This window comes from Strongylocentrotus purpuratus, unplaced genomic scaffold (assembly GCF_000002235.5).
Source record: "Strongylocentrotus purpuratus isolate Spur 01 unplaced genomic scaffold, Spur_5.0 spur5_scaffold_6, whole genome shotgun sequence".
NCBI classification, from domain to species: Eukaryota; Metazoa; Echinodermata; class Echinoidea; order Camarodonta; family Strongylocentrotidae; genus Strongylocentrotus; species Strongylocentrotus purpuratus.
In genome coordinates this window covers 59374945-59397803 of record NW_022145612.1, presented here as the reverse complement: position 1 = coordinate 59397803, position 22859 = coordinate 59374945, and the positions used below count along the sequence as shown (strand labels likewise).

General features: G+C 38.6%; 1 protein-coding gene across 2 annotated transcripts; it reads left to right on the top strand.

Moving 5' to 3' along the window:
- The first annotated feature begins 8737 nt into the window (after positions 1 to 8737).
- Positions 8738 to 21782, top strand: LOC582919 (U3 small nucleolar RNA-interacting protein 2). Of its 2 annotated transcripts, none has more exons than XM_782851.5 (13): positions 8738 to 8837; positions 10196 to 10287; positions 10993 to 11120; positions 11705 to 11772; positions 12417 to 12585; positions 13269 to 13393; positions 14388 to 14480; positions 15061 to 15161; positions 16943 to 17077; positions 18124 to 18186; positions 18768 to 18922; positions 19606 to 19685; positions 21405 to 21782. In XM_782851.5, exons 1-13 carry the CDS (start codon positions 8781 to 8783, stop codon positions 21564 to 21566), a joined length of 1428 nt encoding a protein of 475 aa, XP_787944.2. In that variant the 5' UTR covers positions 8738 to 8780; the 3' UTR covers positions 21567 to 21782. The 2 variants fall into 2 exon arrangements, with proteins under 2 accessions (XP_787944.2, XP_011676652.2); XM_011678350.2 differs by having other exon boundaries at positions 19603 to 19685.
- Positions 21783 to 22859: the final 1077 nt, after the last annotated feature.

The window sequence follows — 22859 nt, the reverse complement described above, 5'->3', positions numbered from 1 at the left end:
ATTCGCTGCGATGGAGCAAACACGGAAGTGATTCTCTTCACACACATACTAAATTCATTGCGACAGCACACGTAGTTGTTTCGCAATAGACTTCTACATATAGCCTAGCTATGTCTCTTAGCGCATGCATGTGCTAAGAGAGCGCGAAAGTGCAGAAAGTTGTGCGACACTGACCAATTTCGAGCTAAGTTGGAGATCTTAATTCCGGGGCCCTATGTCTGATTTAATTTTGAGAGTTAAGAAAAGTTGTTCAGCTACGTGATTTGTGCAAGTTTCGCGGCTCATTAATTATTTTAAAAATTGTTACAGCTGTTGAAACGGCTGTCTGACTGAATACTGGGAATGGACCAAATACTGGGCGCGCTACCCTACTTTTATAGGTTGTCCGTCTTCCCAAGGATTTATCGCTCATAATGTGAAAGTCTCTGTACAAAGTCAATGTTAATGTAAAATGCATCAAGAAAATCTTTGCAGAATCCGTTCAAAAATATGAAACGTCTGCGAAAATGTGGACGATTCTTATTTTTGAGGTCGCATCGGTCCACATTAAAGTAAAATCTACTCACCAGAGTCGTCACTATATGTCAGAATCCGTCGATGCTGTCCTTTGCTGGTTGCTGTGATGATCTCCGTTGCTTGTAGTGCACTCCGATGCGTAGTCTATACTTCTGTTATCTGGTTACTGGTAATTCTGCCCCGGGCAGCGGGCTAAAAGCCCTTTATATACAAGCTCGCATGTACGTACGTGCGACCAGGCAAAGCAACCCGACGTACGCACATGCGTGCGGCCCGTATACCCATAATTTCCCATATTCCTCCCGACTATAAAAACAAGCGAAAGATAAAAAACAAATAGTCTTTAGCTTGTAAATAGAGCCGGATATTGGGAGGGTAAACAAACTTAAAAAGGGTGGGCTCTCGAGAGCTCCAAACCCTCCGGAAGGGGTGGGCTCTGAAGAGCACCAAGCCCCCTCCCCATACCTCCCGGAGCGGGAGGGCTCTTCAGAAGAAGAGCACCACGACTCTCCCCTACTCCCCAGCTGGGGCAAGGGAAACTTCTCCAGCAGCTGAAGCCGGCTGGGGTGATTCCCGGTCAAGGCTACATCCAGCTCCACAATGAATTGGTCACTCGTACGCGATGAATCGAGATTGCAACGCACCCGTTTGACCGCCATCGGGGGGATGGTTACTGACTTCGCAAAGAATACTTTTTATTCACATCTTCGCCACAGGTCATTTCTATACACTCGCCCTGAAAGGTTAATAAGGAATCCGGTATATTGATGTATGCACGATGTTTCCGCAGGAGGTCTGCCTCTAACAACATTGTCATCATCGATTGGGGCAACACAAACATGTTCACTGAATTTGCTGCCACCCAAAATCAAATCAACCGGTCCCACAATCATTCCAGTTGGCGACGAGGATAGTATACCTCGGCAGCCGTGTGTACTACTGCCCGAATGGGTTTGTCACCAATCCATAATTTTATGTTTATACTAAAAGTGGATGGTGACTTACTGCGGCATACATCTGTCCATGTCCAGTTTTGGGTTGTCGGGATTCTGACCGGTAGGCGGTGGCCAGGGGGGTGTCAGCCATGGGCTTGGCTCCGTTGGAGGCCTGGCCCCATGGGTCGCACCTGCGGAAGGGGAGTGAGAAGGAAGCTCTTTCTTACTAGAGATTGGGTTGGGAACTTCCCCCGGCACTTCCACTTTACCGATGCTGTCCTGGCCGCCACAAATCTGCTTAGATTCGTGGATGTTATCATTAATCGTAGCATCAGAGGAAACACCATGAATCCCCGTTTCCGTGGGAGGCGAATCCCTTCCAAATGCTACTGAATTATTGTCCACTGGTACACCCTTATCCAAACCCAAAACGGGATGTGGGTTCACACTAGTTGTAGCATCAGAGGAAACACCATTAATCCCCGTTTCCGGGGGAGGCGAATCCCTTCCAAATGCTACCGAATTATTGTACACTGGTCCACCCTTGTCCAACCCCAATGCTGATCCAGAGTCGTTTCCCGGGTCCTCGGAGACGAAGGAAACCTTAAGTCCGGGACTTCTCTCGGGACATTCTATTTTAAAATGTCCTAATTTCCCGCACTGGTAGCAGGCCATATTCCGGCCCGGTAAGAAATTCCCCCGGGCGGGAGAGGCTCTGCCCCTGAAGCGGGCGGGAGAAGCTTGCGACTTTCTCACGCTGTCAACCAGACTCTGGACTGAAGTCTGTAAGAGCCCTATCACTGAAAGGGACGTCTTCAGCGCTTCAATTATCGAGTCCATCTTGCCCTCCATCTTATCCATCTTGCCCTCCAGAGAAGTAACCCTCTTTTCCAAGCCGCTTTGTGCCGGAGGGGTTGGGGGCAAGTTCGATTTCCTAATGGTAGGAGCCTTATCGGACTGTGACTGTGAGTCCCGAATAGGTGGGTGCATCGTCCTCCTCACATGGGGTGGCGATTCGAATTCTACACCCTCGCTACTCTCCCCTCTCTGATCCCGCCTACGCAGATCATGCGACCTACGAGGGGATCTACGATATGGGGAAGGAGACCTAGGACGTTGGCCTCTTGACTCACTACGGTCACTCCTGTGACTTCGAGGGGAATCCTGGTCATAACAGCGATATTCTCGCTCCCTACTATTATCATACCGGTCACCCCTCCGGTTTTGAGGTGAATCAAAGCGACTCCCTCTGTCGTCTGATCGAGGGGAGTGATGACGACTCCCTCTGCAATCTGATCGAGTGGAATCATAGCGATTCCCTCGGCGATCTGATAGAGGGGAATCATAGCGACTCCCTCGTTCGCTGAATCGAGGTGAATCATTGCAACTCCCTCGGCGATATGATCGAGGGGAGTGATGACGACTCCCTCTGCAATCTGATCGAGGGGAATCATAGCGATTCCCTCGGCGATCTGATCGAGGGGAATCATTGCGACTCCCTCTGCGATCTGATCGAGGGGAATCGCGGCGACTCCCTCCGTGATCCGATCGAGGGGAATCATGGCGACTCCCTCGGAGACCTGAACGAGGGGAGCGATGGCGACTCCCTTGGCGATCCGATCGAGGGGAGTCATAGCGACTCCCTCTGCGATCCGACTCACCTACAGCCTCATATTGGTCGCGGGGCCTAGAATGGCCCTGTCGCGACCTGCGAGGGGGAGAAACAGTATACACTTTACGTGACTATCAACCTTAAAAAAATGACTAAGTATTACAATATTGCACAAGAATTGCTCAATCAAACAAACAATTCTTTACTAACTTAGTATTACAATATTGCACAAGAATTGCTCAATCAACCAAACAATTCTTTACTAACTTAGTATTAAGATATTGCGCAAGAACTGTTCAATCAAACGAACAATTCTTGACTAACTTACTATTAGAATATTTCGCGAGAATTGTTCAATCAAACGAACAATTCTCCACTAACTTACTATTAAAATATTATGCAAGAACTGTTCAATCAAACGAACAATTCCCTACTAACTTACTATTAAAATATCACGAGAGAATTGTTCAATCAGGCGAACAATTATTTACTATTCTGTTATACAGAATGTTAATTTACAAACGGAGACTTTTCCTGATAAACAAACCCAAATAATTTCAATCCAAATTCACACTCAAATATTCAAACATTCAAGTACAGAATTCAATTCAAAGAAGGAGACTTGTCCTCAAATAATTCAAATTCAAACCCAAATATTCAAACACAATATTCAAGGCCGCTGATAAAGTCCCTATATGTCCCTGGTTGTGGACACTCAGACTAAATTCAACCGCTCACATGAATTTGTATTCTTTAGAAATATTTGTATGTCCCCGCAATATATCTTTGGCGGAGTAACTTACACTACGATTAATAAATAAATTAATTTCCTATCAATAAATTTAAATACGATATATTCAAACACAATATTCACAGCCGTTGATTAGGTCACTATGTCACGGTTAACATCCAGACCTAATTCAACAGCTTGATAAACTTGTATTTTTAAATATATATTTGTATTCACTACAGTAACTTAACTACGATTTATAAAATATAAACCCTAACAGTATATTTAATTATATGCCCTTGCCTACAATCATTGAACCCAATAAATCATTCGGAGCGAGAAGCCCGTTACTTAAAATTGTAAGAGGGCAACTCTGCTTCCAATCTGATTAATTGTAAGAGGGCAACTCTAATTCAAAAATGATTAATTAATTGTAGGAGAGCAACTCTAATTCAAAAATGATTAATTAATTGTAGGAGAGCAACTCTAATTCAAAAATGATTAATCAAATTAGCGATGATCAATTAAATTAGCGAAGATTTAATTCCAGCAGCAATGCAATAACCACTGTGGTTCACTCTCCCTCCCCACTCACAAAAAATCGGCATTCCGAAATTGGGTGGAAAAAACAATTTCAATAAGAGGTGAATGAACCCCAAATCACACCAAGCAAATAGTACTTTCACTCCCAAACAATCAAAAATATCAAAGATAATACGCCAAAGCTAAGGTAAATGAAGGGATAAACCCAGCCTCAAACAATCACTCATACAAGGTACGCACCCGAAAAACTCCAACCCAGTATAACAATAAGGTACCATAGGGTATGGGGTGCGGTACACAATAGAAGGAATGCAAAAATAGCGTCTAGGGCGTGCCGACGTGGCGTCCCTTGCCACACCCAATAATACAAAAATCGCTAAGAAAACGGGTCCTAAACTACTACTCTACGGAAAAAACCTAAAAATATAACCTCCAATCAATCAAAAGCAAAAATAACAAGCAATAATACTAACCTGTTATACTAGCTCGGCGGATCCACGAACTTGTCCGTGATTACGCCGTACACATGTACAAGCCAAAATACGGCACGCACATGTCAACTACAAACTTACGACTACAAATACAAGTTGCACAATAATATCAAGCGCAACGATAAACTCGCTCAATTTAATTGCGCAGGAACGAGTGAAGACTCGCAGCGCCACTAAAGTAAAATCTACTCACCAGAGTCGTCACTATATGTCAGAATCCGTCGATGCTGTCCTTTGCTGGTTGCTGTGATGATCTCCGTTGCTTGTAGTGCACTCCGATGCGTAGTCTATACTTCTGTTATCTGGTTACTGGTAATTCTGCCCCGGGCAGCGGGCTAAAAGCCCTTTATATACAAGCTCGCATGTACGTACGTGCGACCAGGCAAAGCAACCCGACGTACGCACATGCGTGCGGCCCGTATACCCATAATTTCCCATAACATTTACAATGGCGGTCTTTGTTTATGCGGACGATCCTTATTCTCGGAACACTGGTCACTGCCCCTTCTGATATTTGTTCAAATTGTTATTTAACTTGAAGTCCTAAATTACAATAAAAATACATTCCAGTAGGCCTAGTCTAGACCTATAATAATAATACCCTACACTACCACTCCAGCAAGGCTCTCTACTACGACTCTAGACTTTGCTGGATCAGTACATCATGGCTCGATGGGAGGTTTGCAATTCATAATCATGATAATTAATATCTTCTGAACAATACCTTAGATAAAGTAACTTAGGAATATAATCTATGTACATACTGAATAAAAATCTTACATGAGCTCCTCTTTAATGGTGTAGGCCTAATCTACTCGGCAACAGTTAACTCGCACTCTCAGATCTTCAATCATTTACAATTTCGAAAATGACGCCATGCATCATGTGCATCTAGACTCTACAGTCGTTTGTTGACAACTGCAACTACTGCTATAGACAGTCCTAGTACCTGTACGTACTGCACTACTTTTGGCGACCAATAACCGCGAAGTTAGCCTATCAAACAATAGAAATTGCGCTATGGTGTCTTCAAAAAGAAATAATAATAAATAATGCCTAACACCCTTGAAGGTGAGATCTTACTCTATCATAATTTTTATATGTCATATTCTGAAGCAATTTTTCTTTGTCTTACTGTTTAGGATGAAATCTAGAGCTCAAACCGACATATAGGGCAGGTTTATCCGCACTATAGGCTACAAAGGAAATTTGGACAAAATACGTTTTATAATTTGAAGGCCGCAAACTATCGTATGACATTTTAACTAAATAAAGCCTTGCACCCTATTAAAGGTGAGATACTCTTTATTCCCATTATTATGTCACATGCCAAAGCAATTTATCTGGGTACTGTTTCAAAACTTATAAACCGGCATATACGGGGTTAATCCGCACCATATTGAAATAATTAGACACAATCCGTTTTATAATGTGAAGGCTTTTAAAAGTATGACATTTTAACTAAATAGTGCCTACCCTGTAGGCCAATGAAACTTGATTGCGAGTTTCCCATCAATTTTTTTCAGCTCATAATGAGGCAACTGTTTCCATTATATGTTGCTCCCTCTACTCATATCAGAATATTCAAGGTAACATTTCTGTGCCAACTCATCAGTCTTTATCATAATTTCATCCCTTCTTTCATTCGAATCATTATCATCATCGTCATCATCCGATCATATTCATCAGCATCATCATCATCCTCATCTACATTGTCAATATCATCAAAATTTGTATTTTCAAGTACCTTCCTTTTCTGGTTAATAAATGTGTTAATCTATTTCAGTTTTTTGTCTAAGGCTGTCGTATTATCAAGCAATTTGCTTACAATGACAGTCCTTCTTCCGCAAATAATTGTATGTTTATAATGTTTGGGTAAATTATTTATGACAGTTTATCATTTTGTTTTTTGAAAACGATTTATGTAAAATGTATTTGCTTACTTACGATTCATTGTCAGAAAAATACTTATTGTACTTTATCGGAAAATTGTATACTTAGATGAATGCAGAAGAAAATCAAATCAAATCTAATCAAATTATTCATTACTTGCAAGATCCTTTATGTTAACATTTTTACGAACACTTAATTCACTTGTGTTGGTTCAACTGGTGTATTTCCAGTTTATTAACTTAATAAATGCGTGTATAAACATCTGATACACATTGTTAGTATACCTTGTTTATTTTCATTAATATACAAACATCAAATATTTTAAAAATAAACCACACATAGACATGCTGTAAATCCACTTTAAAGGTACTATGATGCAGCCAACATCAAATTCTGTAGAACTTTGCAGGAATTATGAATATGTCATGTATGTCCTATCTGTGAAATTTAAACGTTTGCAGTGTTCTATTATTCAAATTATGCAAGGAGACCCGTTTACTTTCTAGACTTCAGTGTCAGACACTAGGGACTTTTAGATTTGCACGACGAGAACGTGTCGGACTGCGACTTGGGCCTTTCACTGGCAGTGACGTGCACATCGCCTTAAAAGGATGTCACACGAGCAGTCCACGTTCTTGTCGTGCAAATCTAAAAGTTCCTATACTATTGAGTGACTGATTAGACTTCCAGTTTGTTTTCTTTGGTGATAAAATAAATGAGCTGTAAAGGTACATGTGCATTTGTCTATACATCAATAACCCACTTCTTGTAATACTGCAAGTAGGATAAAAACATTTTTCCACACACACAAAAACAAAAAAAATTGTAAACATGAAATTCACAACGGTAATTAAAAAGTCGCACACAAAAAAAAGACTTTTTTTATTAAAATGTTTTGAAAAAAAGGAAAAAAATGGAAAAAATAAATAAATAATGAATTCTAAAAGTCTTTCAATATATATATATATGGTTAAAATGTCAAACGATAGTTTTAAAAGCCTTCAAAGTACAAAACGCATGCATGTTGTCCCAGTGGCAGATCCAGGGGGGGGGCCCGGGGGGCCCGGCCCCCCCCCCCCCTTGAGGAAAAAATCATGTAAAATCACGTGATTTTTACCTTTTTTTGGGGTTGGGCCCCCCCCCTGGCGCTCAAGGGGGGGTGCAAATTGAATTTTTTTTGAGGATCGAAAAAAAAAAATGTGCTCACTACCCCCCCCCCCCCCCCCCCCCCCCCCCCCCCAACTGAGCGAATTTTTGGCCGGCGCGTTTTTCAAATTTTCGGGAGCAAAAAAAAAAAAAAAAAAAAAAAAAAAAATGTGCTCTGTACCCCACCCCCCCCCCCCCCCACTGAGCGACTTTTTGACATTTTGATTACGGTCAGATGAACATATTTTTATACCTTATTTGTGATTGGCGTGAGGTCTAGCCCACGGAGCCCCCATAAGCTCAGGAGTTTTAGGCATTGAAATTACCATCAGATTAGCATCCAGGGGTCCGCCTTAGGGCCCTAGGTGGGGTCCAGGGGTTTTAGGCAATTGATTACGGTCAGACGAACATATTTTTATACCGGGCCCCCCTGGATCCGCCACTGGTTCAGCGTCAAGTTTTTAAGGGAACAATTAGCTCCCCTCAAAAAATCTTGAAGCCCCCATCCTGATTTTAATGAATTTAAACGAATTTAAGTCAGGCACTTGTAGAAAAACTGGGCGCTAGTCCTAGAAAAGGCTCTACATTAATATAAAACCCGACCTGCATGAGCTAGATGAGTCGAGTGAATGAACTGCGGTAATATACACGAACATGAAATGTTCCTAAATCATTTATCACTGTATCATTATCAGACTATCTGGGAAGTGAATCTGTTCAAAATGTTATTAAACAAAAATATTGGGTAGGCCTATATCGCAGTGAGTGCGACGACTTGTCAAAGCTACCGTCAAATTGTTGTAGAATGAAACTAGCAGGTTAGATTTCCACGCTGTATGTGCATGTGGCATGCAAGCGCTGTGTGTGTGTGTGTGTGTGTGTGAGAGTAAACATCTCATTGCAGTGAAACTGAAATGTCTTTCTTTATTCGAGGAGCAAGGAAAAGGGCACCAGCAAGTAAATCCAAAAAGGTACTTATTTTACTAGTATATAAAAAAATAATTGATAATTCATGTAGACTAGTTATGTTTAGAAACGTATGAAGCTCAAGCACGTGTCTCACTCTCATGTCACGGCTTTTTGCATCGGCCAGCCAGTGCGGTACCCAGCCAGCGCGCGGCCGGTGTAGCATATGAGAAATGCATGGGGCTAGGGGATGGGTCGCCTCGCTCCAAATTATCCGACTTGGTCTTTGCGGTAGGTGTAGATCTACCGTTTAATCCAGCACATTTAAATGAGAAGTCTCAAACTAAGACAAACCAGCCATGACCTGGATCTAGACCAAACATTTTCTTGTCTCTTTGAGTCTTTCATTCGTTAGCCTCTTTCTTATTCTTAACATTTGTAGATTCTATTGTGTAGGCAGGTAGGTCTAGGCTAGACCGAAAGCTTCAGTCTCTATACCGTCGGTTGTTCCACTGAGACTACGTCTGGCTCCACTAGACCTCCGGTTATAGAGACTGAACGATCGCCTATGCCAGCCTATGTTAAACTCTTGCTGCCGTCAATCTCATCCCTTCTAGTCTACGCCGAAGGCAAAAATGATTATGAAGGAAAAACTGTGCGCCATCTACACGTTTGTAATGGCGTTATCACAGTTTTTCCTTCATAATCATTTTGCCTTCTGCGTAGACTAGAAGGGATGAGATTGACGGCAGCAAGAGTTTAACACGGCTTGCAAGATTTTCAACATGGATGTCGATTTTGACCCATAATTTCCTTAAAAGGGACCATTAAACGGATTATTTCAATCAAGTTAGTAAGTGGAACCGATGTATTATATCCTAGGCCTAATGTAAAATTGGACATGCACGAGGTAAAATGACATTTTGGGGGATTTTGGGGGCATAACAATACGGCCGTGGCAAGTTTGTTCATGTTTGTGGGAGGGGCCTAACGGCTAAAATCTAGCCGTGATATCTTCAACATAGGCTGGCATAGGCGATCGTTCTGTCTCTATAACCGGAGGTCTAGTGGAGCCAGACGTAGTCTCAGTGGAACAACCGACGGTATAGAGACTGAAGCTTTCGGTCTAGGTCTAGGCCTGTAAACATTTAGTCTAAAGACAGAAGCCGACCATAGGGTCTCCTTTACAAACGTTATGGCCATATATGCTCACAAAAATTTGCCCAAATTAAGCATCCAATATTATATAAGTATTAAAGATTAGTCTTTCCTAATTGAGAGACTGTCTATCGTGACAGACTGATGGCTGCAAAGAGATTTTGTGTGGCAACTCCGCAACTGGCGACCTTTTTAAGCTAAAAAATGAAAGAGATATTCACTGGTAGAGATTCTTCACTAATTTGCCTTTCCTTTTCTTTTTAAGGTTTTCTCTAAGGATAGCAATAATCCAACTAAGAAGAAGAAGCTCCAGAAGCTGGATGATGAAGAGATTCTGAGTGATTCTGACATTGATGGGTAGGTCATCTAAACAGAGTTTTTTTGGGGTAATATTTGTTAAATTGTACTCTAGTGATGTTCAATTAAATGATGAAATTTCTGTACATTAATGTGGTCAATAACACACTTCCAATCCTAAGAAACTATAATATGTGACCCAGTTGGCTAAAAACTGAGTACCCGGTAGGAAACTAGACAAGTAATCAAATAGGGCAAGTGTGGAATTGAATTTATTTTTTTCCTCATTTGTAAGTTTTTTAGTGGTAGTTTTACTGTATAAGTGTATATGACTTAGACTAATATTATTAATTTCAAAGTCATGAAAAGGCACTTAACATCAACATACATGGTCTACAACAGGTCTACAACAGGTCTACAACAACTCCAAATGACAAAATAATCCCAGCTTTGAGTGTTTTTTAAGTATTTGATAGCCCCAAACTTGAACATTTTCGGCTTTTTAAAATAATTTGTTTATTTTTTCCAATCCTTTTCGTTGATCAGCAAATTTCTCAGAATTGATCATCTGACTTCACCTGATCGGCCAGCGGTCCCCCTCCCCCCATATTTGATTATCGGTTACAGGGTTAGGTACTTAAACTTTTCTGATTGTTTTGAAATCTTCAAGTCCATGTGTATGCAGCCTCTATTTATATTCCGAAACTTGGAGAGTCCTTAGTTGAACATCATTACCTTGATGCTTTACCCTTTCTTATCTTGAAGCCCTGATGATGATGAGGGGCGTGGTTCTAGTGATGCTCCATCAGAGAATGAGGAGGAGGAGCAGGAGACAGCCCAGGAGAAACGTCTTCGCCTCACCAAGCAGTACCTGGCACAGTTAGAAGCAGAAGGTATATCATCTTGTACACTGGAGAGTGTTTCACAAAGACTAAGATGACTTTAAATTGGACTTAACTATGGCAGGCCATTCAGGCCACTGGTTGCCCTGACCGTTATGATCTTTAGATAATATCTTTTCCTTCAATAATGCACTATCAAAAATGTAAATTCTGTAGATTTGTGACCATGATTTGTATGTCCCTTGAGAGGCCAATGCTAGTAAATGGTGAGAGAAAACAATGGCATGAAGGGCCTGCCATAGTTAGTACAACTTAAAGTCTATCTTAATCTTTGTGAAACACTCTCCTGGTACACTAGTACACTGGCTATCTACCGCATGATGTGTATTTTATATTGATCATTGAAATATAATAGTCAAGAATGATATCAGTGGGTTGAGGTCTTGAGGATTACAAATAGTAAGAATTCAACCATTAACAATCAGTGTACATGTAGACCAGGGGGTGTTTCACAAAGATCCTAAGTTGAATATATTCCAATCTTGTATAAGTAGCACCGATATTAACATACTTGTTTTCTCCTAGACAAATGATAAGTGGGAATAAAGTTGAGGATTGTTTTATTTCTTTTGTAGAAAAGGAAGTTGAAGATTCCCTCACCCCAGACAGGGATGCTATAGCACACAGGCTAAAGTCAGAGCTGGTGAGTACATGATGTCAGCCTCACTTCTTAAGGCGCATTCACATAAGTTGCTTGGTAATTCAAAGAGTGTTATGCACTTCACATTTCTGTATCTTCTAAACACACAGACAAGTGAGTATGCATAGGACTTGGTTGTGCGCAGCTACCTTCTATCATCTCCACTTGCCATTCATTCACTAGTTTATATTTTCTGTGTCACTGTGAACGGGCCTTAATGCAATACCTGCATGTACGTAGAAGTGATACCCACATGGGTATACTTCAACTGCCTCCTATCAAAATGTATTATTGTTGAATTAAGTTAAAATATGTGACTTATGTAACATATCGTCCGTTAAGAGCCAGAAGTGTTTTAACTCTGTGATAAAGTAGAGGAGTTGACCCTTTTGGCTTGGAATCGATGATATGTAATATTAACTTGTATATTTTGAGGGAGAATAGGGAATAGAGAATGGAAATAGAGTTCTAATTGTTTTTCCTGATTGACAGGTAGGGATATTGTATTCAATTTCTTGTATCCAACCTACTAGTATTCAAGTTTACAATATGCTGGAGAGTTTTCAAGTCATCTTACTGTATTTCTTTCATCAACATTTCCCTTACGTCTTTCATTTTCATGCACATGACTTTTTAATACACCAAAGTTGGAACAGAGTGGAAAACTTCAGAAGCTTGTTGCATCAGAGTACACAGCACCCTCTAGTGATGACCTCTGTGTATTGCGAGGTCATCAGCTGGCCATCACATGCATGGTTATATCATCAGACAACAAGTATATTTTCAGTGGTAGCAAAGATTGCTCCATAATTAAATGTAAGTTACTTGGCATTCAGCAGCAAAGCTTGCAATTTGTTGAATTATTGTTGATACAGATGTATGGTTACTGAATAATGTTGTATATATTCCTATGGTAATGATAATATCAGCTACAGATGCATCTAATAACTGATGGGTTGCATTGTTATTTGCAGATGGGGAAAATAAATGTTCTCCTCTGCCACCCATATTGTGTTATAGATGAAGATATATTTAGCAAAAGCCGTGATTTGGTTCTTGAAAGTTGTGCAGTTAGGTCTTTTTTAGAATGGTTGTCATACTTGTAAATTTGTATGTAAATAGCATTTGGCAGATAGTAATACTTGTAAAAATTTTACTCATAATTTGTTTAAAATCCTATGGCGGTCACTCGTTCTGATAGAATCTGAAATGCCCCCAAATGGACATCTTCATCTAAGTGAAATACACTTTTTCTATATTTTATAACACAAAGGTCAATGAGTACGCATAGGACATTTGCTGTGTGCAGTTACCACTCATTGTAATACACGTTTAAAAAGAAACACCACAGCTTACCCCTTAATATCTGTATGCGCTTTTACTGTCTCTGAAGCAATATTTTTATGAACAGTCTTCAGTTTTTGCCCTTCATTTTCAAAGAATATATTGATGCAGCAGTTCATTAGTTTTCTCTTTTACCGTTCTCTTTTTTTTGAAAGGGAACGCTGCAACTGGGAAGAAAGAACATAAGATTCCAGGTGGAAGGAAAGGAACGGAGGACAAGCACATAGGACATACAGCTCATATTCTAGCTCTGGCTATCTCCTCAGATGACACTCTCTTAGTAAGTGCCCTTCCCTCATTGAGACATCAATCCCAACAAGAAAAATAAAGGGTTTTTCTGATCAAAACCTTTTTTTGAAAGTCCTCTGAAAATGAAATATAGTAAAGTTGAGTAAAGGGAAGCATGGAGCTCCTGAGAAGGGTTAGAGCTATGCAGACGAGTTTGAAAGTCATTGATTCATGTACTTATCTTCTGAAAGTGCGCCATTTTCTTAATGCATTTAACAAAATGTACAAAGAAAATCACTTTTGATGGTCGCCTCAATGATACACTGGCATCAATTGTTGATAATTACAAGAATGGATAAAAATGAACATAAATTCTATTTAGGAGGTGTCTCGCATGGGTAAATCAAGTCTGAAATTTTGCATACAAATCTGACAGTGAATCAGAGTTTGCTGTTGATATATTTATAAATTCATACAATTGTGATAAGGCAAGTTTATGAATCTTACTTACAACAAACATAATTGCCAGTTGTGGAATAGCCTCCCGTCCGACAACAGCAAAGTAATGTTAAAAACCCATCTGTTCAAATCCATACCATGAATTTTGTCTTCTCTAACATGTCAAATAAATAAATGATGTCGTACTACTATTTGTTATGAAATGAGTCATCTTTATCACAATGTAAGTTAGATTAAGTTGATTTATTCATTTATTTGTAACATACTGTAATTTTGATTTTGTAACGTAACATAGCGTAAGTAACATACTGTCATTTTGTACTGAATAATATTGTGTATTCGTGGTACTGTCGTCCCAGCTTTATTTTGTGTAAGGACATTGCTTCACTTAATGTCTGCTGGGACAACAGCACCACTGCACCTAGAAACAATGTATTAGGCACGTTATAAATGTGATCTATTGTTATTATTATTATTATAATTGCCACTAGGAATGCAATCATTTTACATTTTCCTACAGCTGTTAACCCATCAATTTTTACATCATAAATAACCTCCCCCATCCCATTTTCTTTATTATGATTTAGGTGTCTGGATGCAGAAACAAGTTGATCCATGTATGGGATCCTCAAACATGTGGTCTCAAACACACATTCAAAGGTCATCGGGATGCTATATCAGTAAGTCATTGAAATGTATATCCCCCCCTTTCTAAACTAGACCCACATGAGTAATCTCCCCAATATGATTTTTTCCTCTTTTTTCATAATATAGTAAAGAAGAAGTTCTATACTGTTGTGCCTGCCCTCAATAAATTATCAGAGATGGCCATAAAAATGTTTATTCTGACAATACAGATACATTATGTTGTAATCTTGCATCCATTTATAAAGTTTTTTTTACAGTTTATGCTATTTCAGGGTTAATTATTATCGAGATGGAATGTAGGCTAGAAAATGAAATGTTTGTTTTTATTGTTTTCACAAACTGTCTGGATTATGTATTCAGTTAATTCAAAAGGTGTCCTGTTTCTGTTTGAAATATATGTATAGTAGATTGAGAAAAACTATGAAATAGTATGAATGATGCAATTTGGCTAGTCAGAGGGTCCTACGTTGGCTTAGCCTCAGTGGAACTTTAGGTTCATGCTCAATCAAGTATTCTGAGTCATGCCCGAATGTGCTATTAATTGAGTTATTCCTCCTATTTTGTTAGTACCTCTCTCTCGTATTGCTCAGCATCATATCTCATTTTGCACAGGGCCTAGCTTTCCGTAAGGGCACCCATCAGCTATTCAGTGCATCACATGACCGGTCGGTGAAGATTTGGAATCTGGATGAGATGGCTTATGTAGAAACACTGTGAGTCAACACCAAGAAGACATCTTATTTTCTTGTTTGGAAGAGCCCTCCAGGGCAAATCTTTTGTGTGTACCAATCACCTATTTGTGTACAGCCATGATGTATAAAATCAACCTGAAAAATACTCTACTCTGCATTTTATTGGGTAATGGATAAGGAGTATGAAGAACATAACAGAAAGAAAAAGAAATGAAATACATACCTGCACATGGAGGGGCCTGTGGGGCCTATTCTATGCCAGTACGTACGTGTGTGTTGATTAGTCTACTCACATGTCCTTTTATCATTTCTTGTTTGTGTATTTGATTTGTAATACCTCTTCATACAAATGACATTTAAAGCTTATATTTGGAATTCTCTGACATAGAATCCTCAACTTACAAAGCAAATTATATTTGGTGATTAGCACACTATGAAAAATATAGCGGAGTTCCAATCATGTTTTTACATTTTGAAAGACACTAAAGAAATTATTTGGTGAGGTGAATTATGTAGTACGTATTAAGCATTGGTGTATAATGTGAGGTTTTAGAATTATATGATGAGACAATGACACAAGCTCGCTAAAAACCTCGCACAGTGAAAGGCACCACACACAGAATTAGGTTCATGGGACTACACGATACACGCATATGTGCCCTGCAAGTATGGTCCAAACTCTGAATTATTATGCCTCCGCTACAAAATAGCCAGAGGCATTATGTTTTTCGGGTTGTCCGTCCGTACGTCCCGTTCTCGTAATGGTGTTGTCTCAAGAACAGATTGATGGATTCCTGTTAAACTTCGGTCATGTACGTATCTTGCAGAGCCAATGAACTGATTAGATTTGGGGGTCACAAGGTCAAAGGTCATGGGGCTCAGTATATATGCAAAAATAGCTTGTGATCGCATTATCCAGAGACGCCAAGTTCAAAGATCGGCAATGCGTGAAATTTTAATGATTTGGCGCGCAAGTGCGCGTGTTAGGGTATAACACACGTATAAGGTATAGCGTTTTTTCAAAATCTAGCGCGCGCATCGTGCGTAAGAGCATTTTCAGACCCTCAAAATGCGAGAGGTCATGCTTAATGCGTGATACTTGGTAGCTCTGATTATTATTAGAACCGATGGATAGAATGCCATCAAACTCAAGACAGGTATGTATTTTGCAGAGCCAATGAATTGATTAAATTTTAGGGTCATGAGGTCAAAGATCAAAGGGTCTTGCATGTATTTGAAAAATAGTTTGTTATCAAGATATTCTGAGAACCTGTTTATAATGGATTACAATCAAACTCCAATTTTCAAAAATTTCTTCTGTTTTGGTTTGTAAAGTGGCTCTATGGCGGAGGCATAATATTACTTTTCACCCCGACCGAACTTGACCTTCTTAATTCCTCCAGTATAGTTATTAAGATTTCAGTGGAATATCTGTGAAATGTGAACTGATGTAGGTTAACGAGTGGTATCATGACTGAAAGAAGAAAAAAAAGAAGAATAACAAATTCATTTTAATAATTATCAATTTAAATATGCAAATGGTCAGATTCCTAATACTATCCAGTATCCACAATCAGAGCTCAACAAACTAAAGCATAACAAATATTATTTGCCTGTTTTTCCGCATGACCTCAGATTTAGACATCAAGATGCAATAAAAGGTATTGATAGCTTGACAAGGGACCGTGCAATAGAACATCTATTGAATATCATGTGACCGACAATCCTCCAATCAAATGACAAGGATCCACATAGGTGTTGTATAACAAATATTATTTGCCTGTTTTTCCGCATGACCTCAGATTTGGACATCAAGATGCTATAACAGGTATTGATAGCTTGACAAGGGACCGTTCCATTACATCAGGAGGGAGAGACAACTCTATCAGGGTATGGAAGGTTCTAGAAGAATCCCAGCTTATCTTTAACGGCCACTCGTAAGTTTGTTGTCATTACCTCTCCTTTTTAGCAACGTTAATTTGCTTCTTAAAATGAAATGAAATAAATTTAAAAAGTACCTTATGTGATAAAGCCATATGTGAAGTTGTCTGTTTAGAGCGAGAAGGGCATTACCTTATGATTTTGCACAGAGTTAACACCCTTCTGGCTCCAAACAGGTGATATATTGCAAAAATGAATGTGTACCATATATGATATGAAAATATATAGAATGTAAGAAAGTCATGTACATTTACCATATATTTTGATGACATATATTTATTTATATTAATCATACACTTTACAATATAAATTAAAGGAATAGTAAGTTAAGTCATGAACAAGGAACTTCTTTAAGGCTTGTCAGATATGGCGTGGTAAACTGCCACATTTTTTTGTTGAGGGGGGAGGGGGGGTAAATGAATGACGACTGCGCCAAACAAAGGGCATGCAGGTATTAACTGAGCTCTGTGTTATAAGATACAGATATGTGAATCATATTACACTGTATATATGGACGTCATAAAAAACTGCATTGGATTTGCTGCGTCGTATCTGAACAAGCTGTTATTTACACCTTTTCATTTATTTACCTGGTAAAGTGTAAGGTTATTGGGAGTGTGGTATAGTGGATACATCACTGGACTTTCAATAATGTGGTTTGCCATTTGAGTCCCAGTCCAGCACCGAAGTCCTGCAGCAAGGTAGTTATCTACATTTGCCACTCTCCACCCAGGTGTAGTGAATGAATACCTGGTAGGAACTTTTTCCTTAATGAATCCTTTCAGAGCCTTTGGATAGCAGGACTAAAGTCAGTGTAATAATTGTACTTGTGTAGGTACCTTGAGCATTCTTGGATTGGTTGCTGTTTTATTAGTGTTATCTTATAGTATTAATTAATGTTGTGGGCAGGACTCAACATTTCAACATATATTTTCATGTGTTTTGTTATTCTCCATGAGATTTATTCATATTTTGTGAGTCACTACCAAGTTCACATATCTTGTCATATTTGTTAAATGCTAGTATTTTTGTTTTTTGACAGAGGATCCATCGACTGTGTCAAACTTATCAATGAAGATCATTTCATCTCTGGCTCAGAAGATGGGTAAGTCAGTGTCCTTAGATCTTTCTTACATCAGTAATCAGAAGTAATATAATAAAAATAACGTAATCATGTAATTAGTGATCCTGTGCAATGTGTCTTGTTTGATGTATGTCTACTTGAAAGGACTATTGACGAACAGTTCATTCTCCAATAACCACCATCGTTAATCAAAGATTTTTAATTTTTGGATTAAATGAATGTTGAAAAGACATGTTGTACAGGAGACAGTGCACAGATTAGCTGTGATAATGGAGTTATATGGATGTTAGTATTTTAATAACATTTCCATTGATTGGGATAAAGACTTCTATGGTTAAAAAGTTAACAGTGTTTTTTTTTAAACTGTAAATGAATGGCAACTGTGCACTAAGGATTTCATGTTGGCACTGAGCTCTCTGTTATAAGATACAAAAACATGTGTTTTATCCCCCTCAAGAAAGAAACGTTGTTGAAACTGTCTAGAAAGGTTACCTGTCTACAGTGGGCACTTTCTATGTTTTTCTCAGGTGGTCTCAATAGACAGGTTTGCCTGTACATGTTCATCATTTCCATTTCATATGCGTATGGTTCTTTCTTACCAGGTCCATTGCTGTGTGGAGTGTCATGAAGAAGAAACCTTTGAGCATAACACGGAATGCTCACCCTGGACCGGTTGGGACATCTGAGGGAAGCAATACCAAAGAGAACTGGATATCATGTGTTGCAGCCTTGCAAGGAACCGACCTTGTAGCATCAGGTGAGTAATCTCAGATGGACACTGGTTAGTGTTGTGAATATGCAAATACAGTCAAACCTGCTTTATTGACCTCTTGTATTTAAAGACCACCTGTCAATAAAGGCCACATTATTTTAAAATCGGCCTTGAAAACAGTTTTTAATGGAAACATGTATTAAAGGAACCTGTAAAGATGACAAGCTTATTGAGACCCCTTTATTGTCTTCCATGGGCTTTCTTTGAATACCGGTTTCACAGATTGTTAATCATATTTGAATACATGTATTCATTTTCTTATTATGTATTGTGTACTGTTAGTTTATGAGCAGAGTCTGTTAAAACAAAGAAGTGCGGCATTGTGTTGCATTGTGGTACTTTCACAACATGGCAATCTCTAATAAAAACAAGATGATTTGCAGTTGACCCACTGAGAATAGCTTATATCATGTATACTTAAATACACAATGGTCGATATTTAGCATTGGAGTTGAAAAAGATGCACATGATCCCCACCCTGTACCTTCAAAAATACTTCTAATTATTGTGTAAATGCATAATATTGCATGGATAATAGTTGTATTTCTGCTTCAGAGTGATGTGAAAATGATGAACTTATATCTGACATTGTTAATGATACTTTTGACTGTGGATGGTTTGTTAGGGATGATGAACTGAAATAAAAGTGACTATGTTTGTCTCAGCAGGATCCAAAGATGGGACCATTAGATTCTGGCAGTGCTCCGAGGGCTACAAGACACTGTCTCCAACTTTCCAGGTCACAATGGTAAGCAAATCAAATATATAATTTCATTTCAATTTCAATTTATTGTCCAATATTGGAAGTTTGTGTTGCTCATATTTTACAAATGTACAAAGAATATAAATAAGTTTACATAATGGTTTATTAAAGGTAAAGACCAGTTTTGGAAATGGCCCCCTGTCAAAAAATGAAATGGAAGCTCTTATTACCAATCATGTGAAAGAATATGTTTTGACTAATACGTGATCATACAATTTTGCAGAGAAACCTCCCACTAATTGATATATTTGGTAAATTATTATATCTATTTGGACCTGATAGATATAACGCACCTGTCACGCACGTGTGTTGGGGGGGGGGGGTAGTCCCGTATACATCTTTCTGTGTGTACAGTGCTTGTAACTTTATCAAGACTGGGCCAAATTTCTTATCATTTTGATGATTCCAGAACCTTGCAGTACACACCAATACTTATATGCTAGATGATCAACCTTTTCTGATGGATTCCACAACGTTTCTTACCCAATGCAATCGCACAACCATAACTGGTCTTTATCTTTAAGGCAGTATATTGAAAACAACAGAAATTATATGTTATCCTAAAATGGCTAGGTTATTTTGGTGCTCTATTAGCAGAGGGGGTGTGGTGTATTCCACCTCCACCCCCTCCCGGGATTTCAGCCACTGAGGAACAACAAAAAAGTCTGAAACATGGCATACAGATCTTGTATTCCGTATAGAATATAACCCATGACGTTTCATATCTATATATCTCAAATATTTTGAATTATTGCTTAATTAACTAGTCACATATCTAATAATTGACAATTTTTAATTGTGTACAATACATACGGGAAGTGTTAATTGTGGCCACTTACAGCGTGATGATTTTTGATGCTGTGCAGTACCTCTTGGTCCAAATTTTATAAAGATGGCATCAAAAGATACTTGAGACTAGGCAATAAAGTCATGAAAGCTCAGGGCCAAAAAACTATCCTCATATTTATTGTGGTGCTAAATATGGGGGTGCCAAAAGCTAGCATTCATCCTTTTTATGTTTAAAAAAAAGAAGCAATTGACTGATTTATGTGTAGGTACCAATCACCGTAAAATAATTTGTGTGTAGCTAGAATGTATAAAATCAACCTCAAAAATCTTAACCTGGCATTCTATAGAGTACCAAAGTGTGACATCATACTGGACAAGTTGTCAAGGTTGCCGGTTTCAAACAAATTTTTGCTAAATAAAGGTGTTGGTGATCACACCGACCCCTTCGCCCTGCTCCAGCCTTTTGCTTGAATGATTTTGCTGTGAACCTCGTGTGCAGGCTCTGTTGTTTAGAACCAGTAACCTGGACGCCAAGCGAATATGATGTTAGCACTTCATTACTCTGTTGGTAAACAGTTATGGAGTATGAAAATATAAAAGATAACATAAAACCTCAAGTATAGATTGAAGCTCATATTTTGAAAACGATATAGCCACATGGAACTCCTTCTATCAAGAGCAAAACATGTAACAGTGATTGGTACACTTAAAGTAAATGAAACATGACATGGTCAGGGGAAAGGGATTATCATTAATGGATTGTGTAGGCAACCTTAGGCCACAATACAGACTGCTAGGTGTCGAGGGCCCAATCAGTGAGGATCACATTGACTCTTCCAAAGTTTCTGTTTGCAAAGCTTCCAGTTACAAAGTGCTTGCTAGCAAATTGATTTGTTATGTTTTTTTTTCTTTCAGGAGGGCTTTGTAAATGCAATGCAATTTTCCAGTGATGGGACATTTCTTGTAGCCGGTGTAGGGCAGGAGCATCGCCTGGGCCGCTGGTGGCGTCTCAAAGAAGCAAAGAACAGCATTGTCATTGTCAGACTTAGGAAGAGCAATGCTGAAAATATCAGATGATGATGATGATGGGGAAATTTGGGTCACCAGTGTTTAGGGTTGGGCTGGATTGTATGTGTTTTAGAAGAAAGAAAACAAAAATGATGTTTCTACAGAAATTAAGAAATAAGCAAACAAACAGAAGAGAAATGAAATTGTATGACAATAGCAACGAGAAAATAGATGTTATTTTGTTAACTTTTAAAATAAAAAAAAAATTACTGATTGATTTAAGTATTTATAAAATTTATTTGTTTATTTATTCTTTTATTAATTCAGGAGAAATTTAATGTACTTTTTATTGCCCCTTTATCATTTAATATTTATTGGAAGACAATAATTTGGCCTACAATTTTTCTATTACCCTTCAGTCCCCAAAAGTTTCATGTTACAATAATCAAATATGACCTTTTCAGAGAGAAAAAAATGCACTATTTGAGATATGGTAACAGGAAAGGGATAATTTCAACCTAAATAATCCTATCTACCCATTTTTGTTTAATATGGATGAGCCTACCATAGATGGTGCCGGAGAAAAATAATCTGGTTAGATCTTGGATTAAGTAGGTCAAAGGTCAATATCAGAAATTGTAGATTTCATCCTCATTTTGATATGTCAAGAACCACTTGAGGTATGAGCTTCAAACTTGGTGTGAGTATGTATCACCAAAGGAAGACAAATGTGATTAGATTTTTGGTTAAATAGGTGAAAGGTCAATTGTCATAAATGTCAATTTCCTTGAAAATCTCGGGTTTTAGCCCTGTTATAGTAATGTCTCAAGAACGATTCGGGTCAAAGGTTGTAAAGATCAATTAACATTTAAGTATAGGATTTTCGTCTCATCTTGATATTCCAAGAATTCCAAGAATAAGCCATGTGCTTAACCCTATTTTAACCGGGCTATTTCAGACCTGGGGCCTGTTGCATAAAACCTACCATTGATGGTAACTTTGCCATCAATGGTAACTACCATGGAAACATTGATTTTGATTGGCTGTTGCGCCCTGTTACCATGGTAGTTGCTTTGATGGCAAAGTTACCATCAATGGTAAGTTTTATGCAACGGGTCCAGGTTTTTACTACTAAGATCTCTACCGTTTCATAGCCGATCGCCGCAAAAATTTGCATGCATGTCAAGTGAAGTGTACAGAGTACTATGGTAATTTCAATTTTGTTGAAAAATTCACTCATTTGCATATTTATGGTAATTTATGCAAATAGGTCATAGAATTCATATTTTTAATATTTTATTATTCATATTTAAGCGTTATTTTTCACTACATATGTTTGTTAGACCATTTGGAATAATAATA